Source organism: Anguilla rostrata, chromosome 2, assembly GCF_018555375.3.
Source record: "Anguilla rostrata isolate EN2019 chromosome 2, ASM1855537v3, whole genome shotgun sequence".
NCBI lineage: Eukaryota > Metazoa > Chordata > Actinopteri > Anguilliformes > Anguillidae > Anguilla > Anguilla rostrata.
The window spans coordinates 67649854-67667775 of NC_057934.1; the positions used below are offsets into that span (position 1 = coordinate 67649854).

The 17922-nt window shown below is 44.0% G+C and overlaps 2 protein-coding genes across 12 annotated transcripts in view; one reads left to right on the top strand and one right to left on the bottom strand.

Moving 5' to 3' along the window:
• The window catches only part of rab11fip4b (RAB11 family interacting protein 4 (class II) b), an 84146-nt gene extending 79514 nt beyond the window's left edge, over positions 1 to 4632 (bottom strand). Inside the window, exon 1 of the mRNA XM_064324238.1 lies at positions 4426 to 4632. Within this exon, the coding sequence (XP_064180308.1) occupies positions 4426 to 4578 (153 nt within the window). The 5' untranslated portion in view covers positions 4579 to 4632. The remainder of the gene's footprint in view (positions 1 to 4425) is intronic.
• A 4371-nt stretch (positions 4633 to 9003) lies between these two features.
• trim25 (tripartite motif containing 25) overlaps positions 9004 to 17922 on the top strand; it is a 54400-nt gene continuing 45481 nt past the window's right edge. For 3 of the 11 annotated variants that reach the window (XM_064324225.1, XM_064324234.1, XM_064324228.1), the window contains exons 1-6: positions 9004 to 9132; positions 9831 to 10464; positions 10567 to 10662; positions 11785 to 12018; positions 12324 to 12486; positions 15493 to 15558. In XM_064324225.1, the coding sequence (XP_064180295.1) occupies positions 9856 to 10464; positions 10567 to 10662; positions 11785 to 12018; positions 12324 to 12486; positions 15493 to 15558 (1168 nt within the window). In that variant the 5' untranslated portion in view covers positions 9004 to 9132; positions 9831 to 9855. Of the gene's footprint in view, positions 9133 to 9830; positions 10465 to 10566; positions 10663 to 11784; positions 12019 to 12323; positions 12487 to 14350; positions 14378 to 15307; positions 15356 to 15492; positions 15559 to 15804; positions 15841 to 17922 lie in introns of all 11 variants that reach the window. The other 8 variants (XM_064324231.1, XM_064324230.1, XM_064324213.1 and 5 more) reach the window with 8 other exon arrangements.

Below are 17922 nucleotides of genomic sequence, written 5' to 3' on the forward strand. Positions count from 1 at the left end.
GCGGAGCCACGCAGTTACTGTGCTGTTTATTCACCCAAGGACTGTGCAACCGGCGGGCGGAAGATTTTTACGTGACCAATCCATCGCCGCTATTTCGTGGTGTGCGACACGCTACGGTCAATGGCGCATCAGACTGGCCCCAGCCAACCGCTGGTCCAGTCAGAATTCAGCGCGGACCGTGACATCACTGCACTAAGAGACAAGAGCCTCTGCTGGACACAGCAGCCCTCAGGGCACCACACTAATCTGGATTATCTATCAAATGCACACAAAAACCCCGTAATTAAAACGGAAATCAAAGCAAAAAAAAAGAAATTTTTTTTTAAAATTTTAAACAGGAACTTGCGTGCTGACAGCTCAGGCGCTCAGTACATGGGTACGTGAAGCCAAACTGATTTAAGCACACTGGAGAAACTGAGACTGATCGAGATCGATGTGGTACGGGAATAAATCACTCCCGTGAGAGCTATGCCAGTGGTGTCTCCTGAACCAGCCCCCCATCCCGTGACTTTAGAAAGTCAGAACGCACTCGCCTAATCACAGATTACAGGACTGACGGTAAAGACGATTAGCGTTTGACCTATAGGATATCCAACAGGAATCAGCTGTCCTGACATTTTCCTCCTTCGGTGAGGAATGTTTGTTTCCGGTAAAAGCCGTGACAGAAGGAGCCGGAAAACACGGCTATTTTCGATTAGTGCCTCCCTGACTCATTTCCAACGGTGAAGAGCCCTTAGGCCCTACAATTCATCATGAAACTAAATTACACATGTACTCGGGGCTTGTTAAAAGCCTTAATTGTGCATACAAAAAGGCAAGTGTCAATCAATTGCGGGGGCTAATGCCAATTAAGGATGCACGGGGCAAATGGACGGGGGAAATGGAGGGGAGTTCTCGTTTTCTCTTAGTCCCATTTTCTCAGTTTTCCCTAAATCACTGTGAGTGAACGGCAGAAGCTTTCAAAGGTCCCAGTCAGAGGACCCCAGGGGGCAGTCCAATTACACTGACCGCCTCCACTGACCAAACCCTGATGGGATTTTACACATCATTCAAGAAGACAACCCGTCAGGTAACGTAATTACTCAGACATTTGATGCTTAATAAAAACAAATGTTCTGACCTTATACTTACAGAAATACTGTCCCAGGTAGACTTTCTGTGTCACGTTTGAAAACTGGATTTTGCACTGACTGGCTTTAGCTCACCAGGGAGGCAGAGCATACCATTATTTATGATTTATGATTAGTGGGGGGGAATGAAATAACTCACACACTATAATCCCAGAGGCATCTGTGACTAACAGAGGAAACAAATGTTGACACAGCCCTTCATTTATGTCATTGGGGGGCCAATCATCAACTTCACACCCCCCTGTTTACTGAGTTTACCAGAGAGGCAGCAGACAGCAACCAGCAGTCCCGTCATTACCTCTGCAAGTTTGTTAAGCAGTGGTCACCATAGCTACAAGGCCACACAACAGTTATTTTTAAACCTGGCTGCAGGAATGGGGGGGGGGGGGGCTCTGCACTTGTAGCAGTGCCATCATCCAGACTTAAGGACTGCTGAAGGCACAGTTTTGGCAAGACACCAAGGGATGGAGAAAAAAACACAACAGATATTCACTGAGATAAACAGCTCTTCTGAAGAAACCGAGACTCTCCAAACTCTTGGGAACAGAAAGGGGAAAGGCTGTTACGCCAAGAATGTACAATAACTATGATCCGTATCAACAGTGCAGTCAGCACCGAATGCTCTGTACCACCAGGTCTGACTGTGCTCTGAATCACGAGGGCTATTAATGATCCTCACAGGACATTAACCAATCTAGCATCATCAAAGCCCTTTCAGCACTGATGCACCCTCTCCTCAAAATTGATAACAACTTGCACTTGCGCAAACTGTAAGCAAATTTTAAATTTTTAAATGAACTGGTCATCATCTCATCTGCTGATATTGAGCGCCTGCTCAATATCAGCAGATGAGATGATGACCAGTTAATTAAAAAATTTTAAATAATAAAAAAAAAACGTTTTGAATAATATCAGGTGCACAGGACTAACACCTTTGCCCAAGGTATAACAGGTGAGGCACAGCAGATGGTAATTTCTGGCAGACTGGAATCATATTACTCCTAAAATTGACACGTTGTACCAAACTGTCAATACACCAGCACCTCCCTGGTGCATCTGGAGTGGCGTCAAAAAAACCGTTCATCACATTCGGCCCTGAGACACGGAACGTCACGGAACGTCACGGAACGTCAGGGAATGTCACGGAACGTCACGGAACGTCACGGAACGTCTGGGAACGTCACGGAACGTCACGGAACCATCAACATGCAGTTCAGCTGAACTAGCCGCTCGCAGACAAGCCGTGAGGTGTTTTTTCCCCACAAGGCCCTCAACGTGCTGTGGATCTAATAACAATCAGAACACGGGGCATCCACAGGCAGCCCGATGCAACTGTGCCCTCGAGGTCCGCTGATAAAAGTACAGATCATCCCAGAACTTGTAGCCCGGAACAAGTCATTTGGGTCTGACGCATAAGAAATGGAATTCTTTGCTGAGCTTACAGCTCGCGGCTAACTTAAGTATCTCGCACACATACTCACCTCAAGGGCTGCAGACACTGTGCTTGAGGCATGCGGTCGTACGGTGCGATTAATACGGACGTGTTGTGTCCCTGTCTCACTGACAACAACAAAAAAACAGATCACTACTAGAAATGTCAGTATGAATCCTGGTGTTGGGCCAGTGAAAATACATAGACAAAGTTCTGCCTTTCATTCCCTCATTCTAGGAGTTTGTAGCTCCCTTCGTAATAAGTTAATGACAAACCCCAATCCTGAAACACAGACACCTCTTAACGACATCCATTTTACCTTGGATATGTTTTTTTTAATCGTGTAACACAGTAAAACGTCCAGTGTTAATTCAACTCAATAGTAGGGCACCAAATGTTATGATGTTAGAGTTGAATTAACACTGGAAATTTTACTGTGCACCTTAAAAGATAAAATACCAATAAATAAATTTTAAAAAACTACAATATCCCTGGATCAGAGAACTCCTTGCAAGTACAGCCTGGAACAATTCAAAAGGTAATTCCCATAAATCCATACAAACATGAACCAATTAACATTTCATGTTCATGAAAAGCCCCGGACCTCTGTTTTTCCAGGCACAACAGGAATTTGACATGGCTCCAGATTTTAATGAGCAAGTGGGGGGGGGGGGGGGGGCTATTGAACTTAAAGCCTTAGTACCTACTAATGAACCGATGAAAGGAATCCCACCGACCAGTACCTCATAAATTCTCACAGCTGGAAGGAACCTGTTCAAATGTTACCTCCAGGGAGAACCGCACCAAGCGGGGGGAAAGCCCGTTACATTGGGAGTCAACGCGCTTTAAAAACAGCTGGATGCCACGCGGGCATCGTCTGACAAATTCATGGAGAGAACTCAGCGCCAGTCCAATCTGTCAGGACAAAACTCGTCCACTTTCCTTCACTTTACCGCACCAAGTAAGAAAGCACCCCACTGGGACTGAATGAGCAAACACACATTCAAACCTACAGCTATTTAATCTGATCAAAGAAGTCTTTAAAATGTCCCTTCAGCTGTACTTTAAGAATAATTGATATATTTTTGTTAAACGACAAAAGGAAACAAAGTGCAAAATTTAAATTAAACTTATGTTAATTTCAAGCAAACTTGCCTGGACAATAATAAGAATTTAAGGACATACTAATCGCGTACCCTGAAAGTGAACTGGAACAAATATCAGTGACATATCGCAACATGAATCTACAGTAGGACCTATGCATCAAACCATTTTGGAGACATTTCTGCGATTGTTTCTTGCAAATTCTTGTTCACATTATAAATGCAGCAGGTTGCTGTTTACAGTCAACATCCAAACAGAACTAAGATAACACACAACCTATTACAATAATTAATGGGGGGTGGGGGTACAAATATGTACAAATCTTTGAATACTATGTAACCGCGTAAGTGGAATTCTTTTTCAACAGGTACAGAATGCACATTATTATGACCCAACGAAGGGCACTGTGTTTCCCTTAAGAATTTGGACACGCGCCTCAATACCAAAGGCATAAATAACGAGTTCGTTTTTATTTTTTATTTTTTTAGGAAGGATGTGCGCTTGCATTTCGGGGAAAACTTAAACACATTAGCTTGTCATTACGTTGACTTGTCCATAGGCTACCTGTTTGTCAGATGCAATACTTAATTTACTTCCGTCTTTTGCAGCAATGCTCTTAGAAATAACATAATCCCACTGTAAGCCGCAATTCCATATTGTTTTATGCAACCTTTGAAACATACGTTGAATACGTTTATTTCAGCTTAGATGCGTTAAATGCTGAAAATACCTACTTCGTCTTAAAGCCTACAGTCTTACCTCATCTCCTTGCCCGAACTGCAATCCAAGATCCACGAAATGCTCAACACTAATGTATCCGTCCGCATCGTCGTCACAAACATCGAACACCTCTTTGAGCTTCTTTAAAAATATCAGGAGCTGCTCTTGGTCGGGAATGACATGCCCGTCCATTCTGATGCCCGCCACTGATGTTAAAGGGAGACCAGGAACCGCGCGGCGAGCGCCATCACTGTCCTCCGCCGCTCAGCTCGAAAACAGACCGTGACATCACCCGCATCACTTGGCGAACGGGAAAGGACCACTGGATGAGAATGGAGAGGTGGGGAGAGAGAGTGTACAAACCCGAGGGCGAACTGTTATCGCGATCACAGAAGATCTCTCTCTCTCTCTCTCTCTAACGCACACATACACACAAGGCTCAGTTTAAAGCTAATTAATTAACTATTTTTATTGTGGAATACAGTGGAATACAGAGGAGTGGAATACAGAGGCATACCAAAAATTGTCATATGATAATCACAACTACACAGAAAGCTATATATAGCATATATCAGAAAGATCAATAAATGTCTATGCATAGGTTTCAGGGAAGACAGGGAGACGTCACCTCCAGTAAGTATTAAATTGAATATAATTATTTATTGTTTTACCTATGTAAAATGATTCCGAAATGTATGGGGTAGAAACTTTTATACTGTAATATTCATTATATGACCGTACTTGAAAATGTCCACAAAAAAATCAAACAAACATATATTTACGATCTGAAATGCTGCCTCAGTTTGAAATGAGGAAAGCTAAAACGTTTCCACATTTAGGACTAATTCTGAAACAATACATACAGTTGCAATACACCTGGCACAGCTGGGAACACTTTGTCCAGTTGTTTCTTCAGGCTTCCAACTTAATTTTGTCCCAATAATGAATAATCATTAATAGCCTATATAAATTAAATAACTATTTATTATTGTTATAATTTAACTCTTCGTAAATAGCAATCTGACCTTCTAGACAGGGTGATGTCAAGAATCCCCTGCTCGGTAGCCTACACTATGAATTACCACTTTTTGCTAGTGTCATGAACCAGCTCAAAGTTCATACAAAATAAGGGAGACCACACAAGAAATCAGGAATTAAAGTAAACAGGTTTATTTAACTAATAGCAAACCAAAAAACACCAAACAAAACCGTGTTAGCAGGGAAGAGAGAGAGAGGACTGACATCCAGCCCTCTTATAGCAATCAGGAGAAGTTAATTCAGGTGTGGCTCCTCCTCCTGACACACCTTTGCCACGCTGCAATCAGGAGGAATTGATTCAGGTGTGGCTCCTCCTGCTGACACACCTACACAGGAACAGGAAAAACAGGCAAAACACACAAAAGGAGCCACAAGCAGAGTGGGAGGGGTCGTCACACCCCTCCCCCCCCCCCCCCCGCTCCGACGCTTCACCGCTCATAGGGGAAAGCCCTTTGAGCTCTTATCGGATCAAGGCACCAACTTCAAAGGAGGAAGTAGAGAGCCGCATGAAGCATTCAAGGCCCTGGAGCCTGCCGTCCGAGACCAGTTGGCAGCAGAACAGATCCAGTTCCGCTTCAATCCACCTAATGCTCCTCACTTCGGTGGATCTAGGGAAAGAGAGGTGCGATCTGCCCAGCCCTCCGCACCACATTCGGAGCTCAGACCGTGTCGGAGGAGGTGTTCAGGACCGTCTTGATCGAGGGATAGAGAGCATCCTCAACTCCAGGCCTTTGGATTATGTTTCCACGGACATAGCAGACCCGGATCCTGTCACACCCAACTCCTTGCTGATTGGGCAGCCGGACTGCTCCCTGCCACAAGTGGTCTACCCAGAATCGGAACTGCTCAGTCGCAAGAGGTGGAGACATACTCAAGTCCTGGCCGACCATTTCTGGAGGAACTTCATACGGCACTTCCTGCCCAGGCAGAAATGGAATACCGAGAAAACCAACATCGTCGTCGGCACTGTAGTCCTCAACGTCGATCAGCAGACTCCAAAGGCTCTTTGGCAAGTGGGAACAGTGAAGACCGTCATATCTGGGGCAGATGGCCGAGTGAGAACTGCGGTCATCCAGGTGAAGGACCGGACCTACGCTCGCCCGGTGGTACGGCTTATCAGATTGCCTGCTCTACCCCGGGATGTTACTGAGACGTAGTGGAGGCTTCCCCGATGTCAAATTTGCACACCAAATTTGGGGGCGGCTGTACAAAAGACCGTCCCTCTGTGCGTGTTTTCCTCTCGCGAGCGCAGCAGTGAGCGAGACATGCGGACGGCGGCAGCTCCTCTCCTATTTCGGATCATGGTGACATCTGATGAACATTTCTTTTAGCGTGTGTGTTCATAAAAACAACCACACACACTCACACCTTTTTTGTATACAGCCCTTTGGGATAGATAAACAGCCTAAACCCTAGACCTGGACTCTGCATCTCTTTTTTTCCCACACTCACCCGAGCACCAAATATTGTCCTGATCTGACACCCTGAAGTGATTGCTGCCACACCTATAGATCCTTACACATTCTCTCACACATGAATCAAAAGCAAATTGATTTAATTTATGCAATGGTACAAATGGGCAAATGAATGAAGAAATACCGGTACTCGGTATTCGGCCAAGTGTTTCCTTATTTTCGGTTTCAGCCAAGAATTTTCATTTCAGTGCATCCCTACTGAAAAACCATAGTGCTGCACATTAAAACCGGCTTCACCAAATGTATTTTTATGAATCAGACTATACTCATCGGCCAAAACTGCTGCTTCTTGGGGCATTTTAACTTTTCGTTCGTTTATGTAAGTAGGAATGCTATCTGGTACGCAGTTTTTTAGTTGCTCAAGTGTTACTAAATCACACAATTCTTGAAAAGTTTTAACTTCTGATGTGGAACAGCAGCGATTAAACTGTACAACCAAATCTCGCACAAATTCAACATGAGTCTGGTGTTCCTTCTTTCTCCAATTCCTGAAACGTTGCCGATAGGCTTCGGGAACCAGCTCATACGCCCGCAACACTGTAGTCTTAACATCATAATTCTTACTCTCTGCTACAGTCAAAGAAGCATAGGCCTCCTGTGCCTTACCTGTGAGGACACATTGGAACAACAATGTGCACTCCTCGTCAGACCAGTTCCGGGACCCTGCCACCCACTCGAATAAAGAGGAAAAACAGGTCTGGATCTTTTTCTGTGAACTTGGGACGCAATGTCAGGTTAGTCCCAACATTAAATCGACTTTCTTCCTGAACAGCAACCCCTCCATACAGTTTTCCCTCGTTTATCAGGTTCAATCTATAGTGTTCCAGTTCCAATTTTGTCTGCTCATTTTTTTGTTTCATCACTTCCAACTCCACTTGTCTATATCGTATCATTTTTTCACGTTCCAATTTAAGAGTTAACAACTCCTTTTTCTCTTCAAACATTAAAGCCTCAGGGGTCACTGCAGGTGAAATCACATCATGTTTACCCACATCTTCACAAAATCTCATTTTCCACCAGTTTACTTATGAAAAAGTTTTCACATTTTCTTTCAAACGTTTATCAGTCACCTTAATATCAAAGTGCTCAGCAATCATTAATAATTGGTCCTTCGTACACTGATCCAATAACTACATTGAAGGAGTCTGAATAAAATCCTTCACAATAGAACCCATATTCAAAGCCACTTACCTATAAGTAGAGGACAATCAACAGTGCAACAGGTTCACACTCAAGAATGGCAAAAAAAAGAAAAAAACTGGAGTCCAATCCCCCAACCTACCTCACCAAATACTACCTAACTCAACCCTAGTCTTTGAGTGGGTACTTATGGGGGTATTTATACACTCTAAATCAGTGGGGTGGGAAAACAACTGGTTTAACCAGCGCCCCCCCCAGAAGCCCCTGAGGAGTTCCCGAGACCACTGCTCTACCCATGTTCACCACCACACTATAGTTAAAACAACGGATTCCCTAAACAGAACCCACTGCCTGAAACCTAGCAGGGGAATAGAACTCCAAAAAAACACAAAAAAAGAGGGCCATTCATTTAGAACCAGCACTGCACCAAAAAATGAGCGACTAGGGACTGACCAAGCCCTCTCTCCCCCAAGACCAAAAATCAATTACTTGTGTGCATCTCCCACAAAAGTTTACACTAGTAACTAATTTCACAATCAAATGTGGCACAGAATAAACCTTCCCAAGTGTTACTTACCTGGAAAGTCCAAAATCAATTTCCAACACTACTAGGTCAAAAAGCCACTTAAACTAGTCAATTAAAGAACGACAAGCCCCCACTTTGTCATGAACCAGCTCAAAGTTCATACAAAATAAGGGAGACCACACAAAAAATCAGGAATTAAAGTGAACAGGTTTATTTAACTAATAGTAAACCAAAAAACACCACCAAACAAAACTCTGCAATCAGGAGGAATTGATTCAGGTGTGGCTCATCCTCCTGACACACCTCCTACGCAGGGACAGGAAAAACAGGCAAAACACACACAAGGAGCCACAAGCAGAGTGGGAGGGGTCATCACACTAGCTAGTTAATGTTCAAGTCAAGCTGGAACAGACGTGTCATGCGCAAACTCAGCATCCACCCAAAAAGCGTACACATGCATCCACCACAACCCAGTTCAGTGACGTCTGCGGAGTTGGCATATCAAGAGGGTTCAGAAACAACCAAACATATCAGTGTAGCTCTACCTGACTTTCTAAAGTAGCATTGGTAAGTAGGCTATATAATTATCCAACAATCAATAAATATTTTTTTTTTTGCTTTTGCTTTAGTCAAATCAAAATGTCATGCGAGCTTCGGAACTGTCAATCCAGCTAAATACATCTGTTTGCTGTTGTAAATTTTAGGTTTTTAAATTACATTTTTAGATTAATTTTCTGAATTTGGGGGGATCCTCTGAGATATGGGATGGTCTCAGATCCAGAAGAAAAAGGTTCTCGCTTAATTCAGACAAGAAAACAGACACTTCACTTTATTTCCTGGGTTTCTGTAATGTGTAGGCTATCTGTGACACTGTGATGGTCCCTCTGTAAAAAGTGTTAGACAAATAAAACTGAATTGAATTTAAATGTTTCGAAGGGAGCAAAGGAGGGTGCCGCAGTGCAAAAAGTATAAAACTGGGCGTACTTCAATGCAGTTCAAGGCACTCTTGTTGGAGGAAGGAATGAGTTTAAAAAAGCCTTTAAATGTTATTCTGTTTTTAAGTTGTAGAGTTGAATTTTATCTAAATGTTATTCTGTATTCAAGTTGTACAGTAATCTAGGCAGCACCCGATAAGGTCATATTTCCTCCGCTGTTACGTTCACTGGTTAGCAGAAAGCTACAAGCCACGTACATGGCTACGGTGATTTGAGCAAGTAAGTTTCGATTTCGTTCTATCCCGTAAGTTTCGTTTCTGCCTCGCGCAGGTTTCAGTGCAGCACCTGTCTCGTCATGGCTGACGACATGTCCTCTCTGCTGAGCCTCGAGGGGGAGCTCACGTGCAGTATATGTCTCAGTCTCTTCGAGAGCCCCGTGACCACGCCTTGTGGCCACAACTATTGTCAAGGTTGCCTGGATGGGACATGGCGGGACAGCGAACAGACGGGACTCGGTTTCAACTGTCCGCAGTGCCGGTCCCACTTCGTCACCAAACCCGAGCTGAGGAAGAACACGGTTCTTGACGCAGTGCTTGACAAGTTCAAATTGAAGTCAAAGGCCAATATCTTCAGCGATGTCACCACGACGACGAAGACGGAGCCAGAGGCGGCGCCGATTAAATGCGACGCTTGCATGGGGGGAAAGGCATGCAAGACCTGCCTCACCTGCATGGCGTCCTACTGTGTGGAGCACATGAGACCACACCAGGAGAACCCGGTTTTTGCCACACACCAGCTCCGCGAGCCACTGGCAGACCTGCAGGGGCGCATCTGCCCTGACCACTCAAAAATTATGGAGTTATTCTGCATCCAGCACGGACGCTGTATTTGCAGCTTCTGTCTGCAGCAAGAGCACAAGGGCTGCACCTTCCGTACGCCAGACGAACAACGGTTTCTGCAGGAGGTGCGTAATTTTCCCCAACTCCGAGAAAAGTGCCGTTTAACTTTTTGGCAGTGAAATCTTCCAACGTTTCAAACACTAAAAAAAAAACTGTTTCTTTTCTAGTCTGACTTAAAGAAGAAGCTGCCTCAGCTGGATGGTATGATAGAGAAGACCCAACTGGTCTTGTCCCAGATGAAGGAACAGCAAAGTGTGCTGAAAGTGAGTATGCATCAGGCATTAGTAAACACTTAAAGCATGTTAATGTGTTCTTATGTACGTTCAATTATTCACCACAGTCACCACGAAACATGTTCAACAATGTTGTGCATGTATATTGTATTAGTAGTCATGATTATACTTAAAATGTAGTACAATTCGTTTTCTGATGGTTCACAACTGGACCAAATTAACCAGTATTTTTATCCGAAATATGCATGTGCGTAATCATTTTGCACTGATGATGAACCCATTTCATCCGCTCAGTAGGGTAATGCTTCTGGGCTTGGGTACACACGTGTGCAGAACAATCATACTTAACCTCGAACTTTAAAATACTCACTGAAATTGGAATAGAATGTTTTTATATTTTGATATAAAATCTCTATTCGTTGTTCCTGTTATTCTCAACATAGAACCTTTTTTTTCCTGATAGGAAAAGATTGACAAATTTGACCTGAAGCAGTTGGCTTCTGTTAAGACTGGAAGTGTTGTGTGAGGTTTTCAAATGATTCAAATGAATCAAGGGCAGACGTTTTATGAAAGCAGAATTTTTTATGTGAAAAAACTTTTCCAAAAATGTTGTAAATGCACTTTGTCCTTCTTTCTCAATTTCACTGAGAGTAAACATATGACTAGAATAGAATAGAACGCCTTTATTGTCATTGTACATTCCATACAACGAAATTTGCTGTGCAGCCCATAAGCCGGTTCATCTAACAATCCACACACACACACACGCACACACATGCACACCCGCCCAAACAGATACATAATAATAATTTAGGGAGCACTGAGCCGCTGCGTCTGTGCGTGCCACCAAGGTTTCAAGAGGAAAGATCATAAATAAAATTGGAAACAAATAAGTTGGTGTCCAAGGGAGTAGCCCACATAAGTTTCTTATCAGTTTCATACAAATGGCTGTTGTCACCACATTGAAAGTGGCACCCCGAGATCAGTAAGTGGATGCTGTTACTCACCACTCGTTCTGTCCACATTCACTTTGAAAGTGCTTCTTACTCTCATAAGTAGCTGTTAGACTGCAGTTGTTATCTAATTTTGGAATAAACAAGTCATATTTTATACTGCGCAGTGATATGACAGTCACATGCTTGTTCACCTCAGGCCTCCGCGACCAATCGGAAGCGAGAGCTAGAAATGATGTACAGGCAGATCAGGGAGATGCTCGACAGAGACGAGCAGCAGGCCGTGAAGAGTGTGGACAAGGAGGAGGAGGGTGCCCAGTCCAAGCTCTTCTCAATGATGAAAAGGTTCGACCAGAACGTGGAGGAGATGAGCGGGGCAAGAGACGGCATCACCCGCCTTTTGGCCCAGACGCAGTCCCTGGCTTTCCTGCAGGTGATGCTCTTGTAGAGCAGCATGCATTCTGTGCCTTTGCCGGAGCAACTCAAAATGTGAACTTCAGGATTCCTCTTTAATGTTCCGTATCGAGCTGTATCTCAGTGAAGGTCTTCCATGTGACCACAGGGAACCCCAAAAACATGAATCATAGAAAATGTATTTAGCTCAAAATAAAAAATTTTTTAGCATTCCTTAGTCATTTGAGAGATTGATAAGGTATGTCATTTGTTTCACTGAGGTGTAACTGCTTAAACCAGCAGAATAAAATCACCACACATTTCTGCACTGGTCTTATGTTGTAGGCCAGTGTGGACCTGCCTTCAGCTGTGGACGTTGAGCAGCACATTCCTCGGCTCAACATCAACACCAAGCGTGCCCACCTTGAGTCTGCCACTGCCCTGAAAGAGTACCTGAAAAACATACTAAAGCAGCCTGTAGATAATAGAGTCGCACTGCTCAAACCAGGTGTGTGTGTGTTTGTGAAAGCGAGACTCCGTGCACGTGTGTGAGAGTCTGTGCATGTGCGTGGGCGACACATGTATGTGTGTGTTTATGAGAGAGAGAGTGAGAGAGCGTGTGTGTGTGTGCGTGCGCGTGCGAGAGTCCATGCATGTGTGTGTACATGCGCGACACGTGTGTGCGTATGTGTGTGTTATATTGTCATTAGGACCCAAGCCCAGCCTATTGCCATGGTTATCACAAGTAAGCTGCTGGTGTGTGTTGGTAAATTTATGAATTGAGAAGAAAAATACAGAAATGTTGGCATGTCTTTGGGCAGTAGGTAACCAAAGGCAATCCAGGAGTAGATGCACCAAACAAAAGATTGAGCATTAGAATATCTCTATCCTGTCTTGGTGTTCAGTTTACAGCTGGACACTCATAGCATTAGAGTTTTGAAACGGCAAGGTCAGTTTTTTCCTTTGTTTTGTTCAATTATAATTTGGTAGTCGGACAATACCTCTCCCTTAGTGAGGGTTTAAAATTTACGTTAAATTTCCACACTTATGGTGAAAGGAACCGTCTTAAAAAGTATGAGCAACATTAAAACACTTGTTGCTCATTTATAAAAAAATTTGTAAACAATACAGAAGTGAGTTTGCTGGATGGCTCATCAGGTTATGGTACCAGTTTCATTCAAGTGCATGGAGGAGCCCCATGACCCGGGTCCGAGTCCCAACCATGCCTGTGCCAGCTGTGGTTGTTAGCCCTGCAGGGCTGCTTGGTGGTAGCATTGCCAATTGGTAGAGAGGGTTCACAGGGCAGAGATCCATGGGCTCTTTCCAGTCACTCGGTTTATCCGTCCTTGTCTCCTCGGTCCTCGACTGACCTGTGAATTGAAGGTCAGTCGAGGACCGAGGATTCGCCATCTTTACGGACATTCTAACCCATTAGATGCTTCTGGAAGGAGCAAGGAGCAAGTAGCTAGCAGGTTCCCCAAGGATGGTTGATCAAGGAAACACAAGTGCATCCTTTGCGGGTTTTGTTTTAAATACACGTATAAAATGATCGCCCTGTGGATCCTCCTCTCCTTATCTGCCACATCTGTAATTGGCATGTTTTCAAACTGACGCTTGACTGAACAAAGATATTCCATTTGCCTAACCCTACGGTCACATGGGGTGGCACAGGAGAGAGATAAGCGACCGGCTGTCGTTCATTTTCAATGAGAGTTGGCGATTTACAGCGACAAGAGACAAGCGACTGTTGCAAAGCCAAATAGGCGGGGCGAAAATAGGCTAGAGGTCTATTTTATGCAAATACTGAGTGATGCGACACGGCGACTACCAATGGGAGTGAAGGCAGTGTGACACACGTTGCTGAAACAAATGTCTAGCCTACTTGTTTAGTTCTGTAACCTGGTAACCACAAGCCAGGAATGCCCATAAGCGACAAGTGACAAGGGTTTGTCCCGCTCCTGTGTCGCTCCGCGTGACCGTAGGGTAATACATGTTTTGTTGATGTCTCTGTCCTTGCGTCCTTTCCTTGCGTCCTTCACTGGGTGGAGCTAAGGAAGCAAGGAAAGGATACAAGGAGGTAAAATAAGTAATTGGCAATCAAACATTCTTGATTTCACGACCTCGTAACTCCTGCGAGAGGGGTCTGAAAGCTCCCAACTGCCATTACAACAAGGGCACCAATGCCAGAACATTAGAATAAAGTAGTGGTTACTTAATTGGTTAGTGAGGAAGTATGTCCGATATTCAACTACTAGTGTGTTTGTGTCATTCCGGGTTGTCGATTGGTTTATTTGCCTTGTGAAATAATGTGTGAGCATATGTAAAGAGCATCATGTGTTTGTGGCTAGTCACAGTTTTTCAACTTCCTGCAGAGATTTGGAGGAGCATACCTGTCAATGGTGAGTTTTAGTATTGAGAGAAATGAAAATCAAATGGGACTGAATCAATGTTCAATCGGGATGACTTGTGCTGGGGTTGGGTCTTTGAGGATTGCACTCAGGCATGTTTTATGGCTTTCTAAAAGACAGTGTCTCACAATTGGAGGGCGTTGCCAAATGGGTTTAACAAGACCACAAATGGCTAAATTAAGTTCAGTTCCTAGCTGTATTTAAGCCACTGCGACCCTTCAGAACCAACTGAATCACTACGTCACTAATTGGACTTCAATGCATTCGTATGTAATTCTGTCGGGGTGCGTGGGGGGTTAGGACCCAAACACAGAGTGAGGGGAAAAAAACTCCAAACTCAAAATGGTGTGAACAAAGACTTTACTAAACAGAACAGGAACTAAAGCAGGGAACAAAAGGCCTCGCGAGGCAACTCTCAAAAAAACGCAAAGAAAAACTTCATAACACAGAAGACAAAGTAAATCCAAAAATCCAAAAGCACGTAAAAATGGAAAATGGGCAAAAACACAGGAAGCTACTCTCAGAGGAAACACGCGGGGCAGAACACAATCAGAGGCACCCACAAACAAGGTTCCAGCACCTGAGTCAGGGAGAAGGGAACTTAAATAGACAAGACACTGACGAGACACAGCAGGGCACAATGCACAATCAGGCCACAGAGAGGGAAGGGAAAACGAGACAACCAAAAAACAATAATTGAACAGTTGAAATACAATTAAACAGGGTACAAGCAGGACACAAAACAGCCATCTGGCGGCCCAAAAAGGAAAGACAGAGACGGAAACACAGAACCATGACAAATTCTGGGTGTGGGGGATGACACTGAAATTCTGTGTGATTCTGAGTTGTACCTTTTCTCCTAACTGCAGGGGCATTCGGAGAGCCACTGCACTCACAGTTCAATTTTGATTTTTTTTCTAGCTGACAACATGGCTAGTCCACCACTATTGCCCAATCCACTTTTCCCAGGTGAACATGCATGAATGTGTACAAATTTTGCTAGCCGTGCTCGCTTACTCCAGGTGTTTGTGGATAAGAAAGTATTATGTTTTCATGGTCATATTCATTAATTTGTTACTGGGCACCATTTATATTTCCTTTATAAGGACTAATTAATCCTGGACCCCCTCCTGCAACAAAGATGGAACCAAAGAAGAAGAAGACCCTGTCAAGTAAGCCCTGATTTCTAAGTTTCTGAATTCCAGTTTGTGGCTTTAGACTGATTATTACATTTTTAGATTTTGATCAATCCCGCAGATACATTTATGAATGTGTAACAGCATGTCTGGCTAATGTGATTTCAAGCATAAATTTTAGTATGTGCTTCTGTATACATGTGGCAGCTGTTCAGGAAGACAGATCCATTGTCATAGTCTGCATAGTCCTGAAGATAGTGACATGTTTTGTCTTAATTTCAGCCAGGAAACCTGACCAGGACTCATCTAAAGAAGACAGTAAGATACCTTCATTTCTACTCTGAACTAATGAAGCAGAGATTTACGCACACAGCTTTGCCATAAATGTGTTGAACTTTTGCAGTTGAAGCACCTAGCACACTATTTAATAATACCTAAAAATATATATGTATATGCATATACATGCAGAAGGTAATGTCCTAAAGGCATATTTTGACTAGTCAGTTTTTTAGCAACAAAAGGTTTTTAGAACAAGTGATTGCAGAAGGCACAACTGTTATATGGTAAAGAGAAATGCAACCCTGTAATTGCTGTTTCATTTTGGCTGTATCAGAATGTGGGCTCCTGCTCCCATTCCTTAATGAGTCACATTCCGCTTATGAGCAGTTGTTGGATGAAGTTGTCAGACGAAGCTGAACATTTGGATGTTCAAACACTGGATCATATGTTGAATTACTTCCACAATTCCAGTGTTTTGGAATATTCAAATATTCAGCTTCTTCTGACAGAAGTTCATCCAACATCTCCCCGGAGTAGAGCACAGGACCCTTTTCTGAAATAAGTGTTTGAGATTTATGTTATTCCCTTCCTGAATGGGAATTCACTACTCTTGTAGGTTGTCATCCCTTACAGTGAAAAAGTGAAAAATTCTTATGTATTTTCCCCCACTTTATGCTGAGTGGGGAAAGCAGAGAGGGTTTGATAGTAAATAAAGTGCCGGGATGGGGAATCAGACCACAAGGCAATTGTTACGTGGGTCAAGCGTCAACCACTTCACCACACAGACTCCCCAGGCCAGCTGAGTTAAGCCAAACTCGCTTGAGCGAGTTTTGTTCCCAAATATCCAGCATTACATTACATTACATTCATTTAGCAGACGCTTTTATCCAAAGCGACGTACAAAAAGTGCATTTTCATGATCGTAGACAACTGCTGAACACGGGTTCAGTAAGGTACAATTACTTATTTTGTAAAGCTATTTCTAGCCGAGAACAAAGAACACTATCCTGGTCTAACATCTGCAAAGCCAAACTAGGCAGAAGAATAAGCTAGAGTATTAGGACAAATACAATTTACCAAGAAGTGCAGGGATGGGGCAACATGTAACAAGTGACAGGAAAAAGGGTTTTTAAAAAAAAAATTTTTTTAATATATATATACACAGCGTGGTGGTGGTTATTCTAGGTATAGTCTGAAGAGATGAGTCTTCAGGCCACGGCGGAAGATGGATAGTGAGGGGGAGGTTCGGAGAGGGACGGGGAGTTCGTTCCACCACTGGGGAGCTAGGGTGGAGAAGCTCTGTGATCCCTTTGGGCGGGTGGGAGGGGTTGCAAGACGCCCTGCTGCCGCAGAGCGGAGTGGTCGAGCAGGCACATAGAATTGAGTCATGTCCTGCAAGTAGATGGGGGCTGTCCTGTTGGCGGCAGTGTAGGCAAGGGTCAGGGCTTTGAATCGGATCCTGGCAGCGACCGGTAGCCAGTGAAGTGATCGCAGCAGAGGAGTGACGTGGGAGAATTTGGGGAGGAACTGAATCAATGAATCAATGAAGCTTACAAGCAGCTGTTGATAAGCAAGGAGCCGTGGCGAGCACTAGCATTAGGGTGGCTGCAGAAAAGCAGCTACTGTACTTTTAGCTTGGTCAGACGTTCCTACGAACACAGTTGGCAGTGTTCGCAGGTGGGAAGCTGGTGAGGGTATGAGTCCTGATCGTTGCATTAGCGACTCCTACTGGTTGGTTGGGGCGCCTGTTAAGCGGGGAGGGGATCCGGGGGAGATCGCGTGAACCTCCGCCAGGGTTTCCCCCAGAAAAGTTGTTAGGCCTGGTGGCAAGTATCTTTTGACGAGGCCCAGCGGCCTGGCGCGGGCCGGCGGCCAAGTGTCTTTTTTAATGGGGGCCCGGCGCGGTAGGGCCACATAGTTTCTGTGATAACAGAAACAACTGATTGGCTACTGAATCTCACAACAAGCCTTGGAATGCTGATCACATTTAAAAAACTGTAAGGTTTTTTGGCTTTTACAGTAGGCTACCTTTCCTCCTTGACATTATCCCTACATGGCACAAAGTAAGTATCAGTGTTATTGACTGTTTGCCTAGCTAGCTAAGTTAGCTACATGACCATG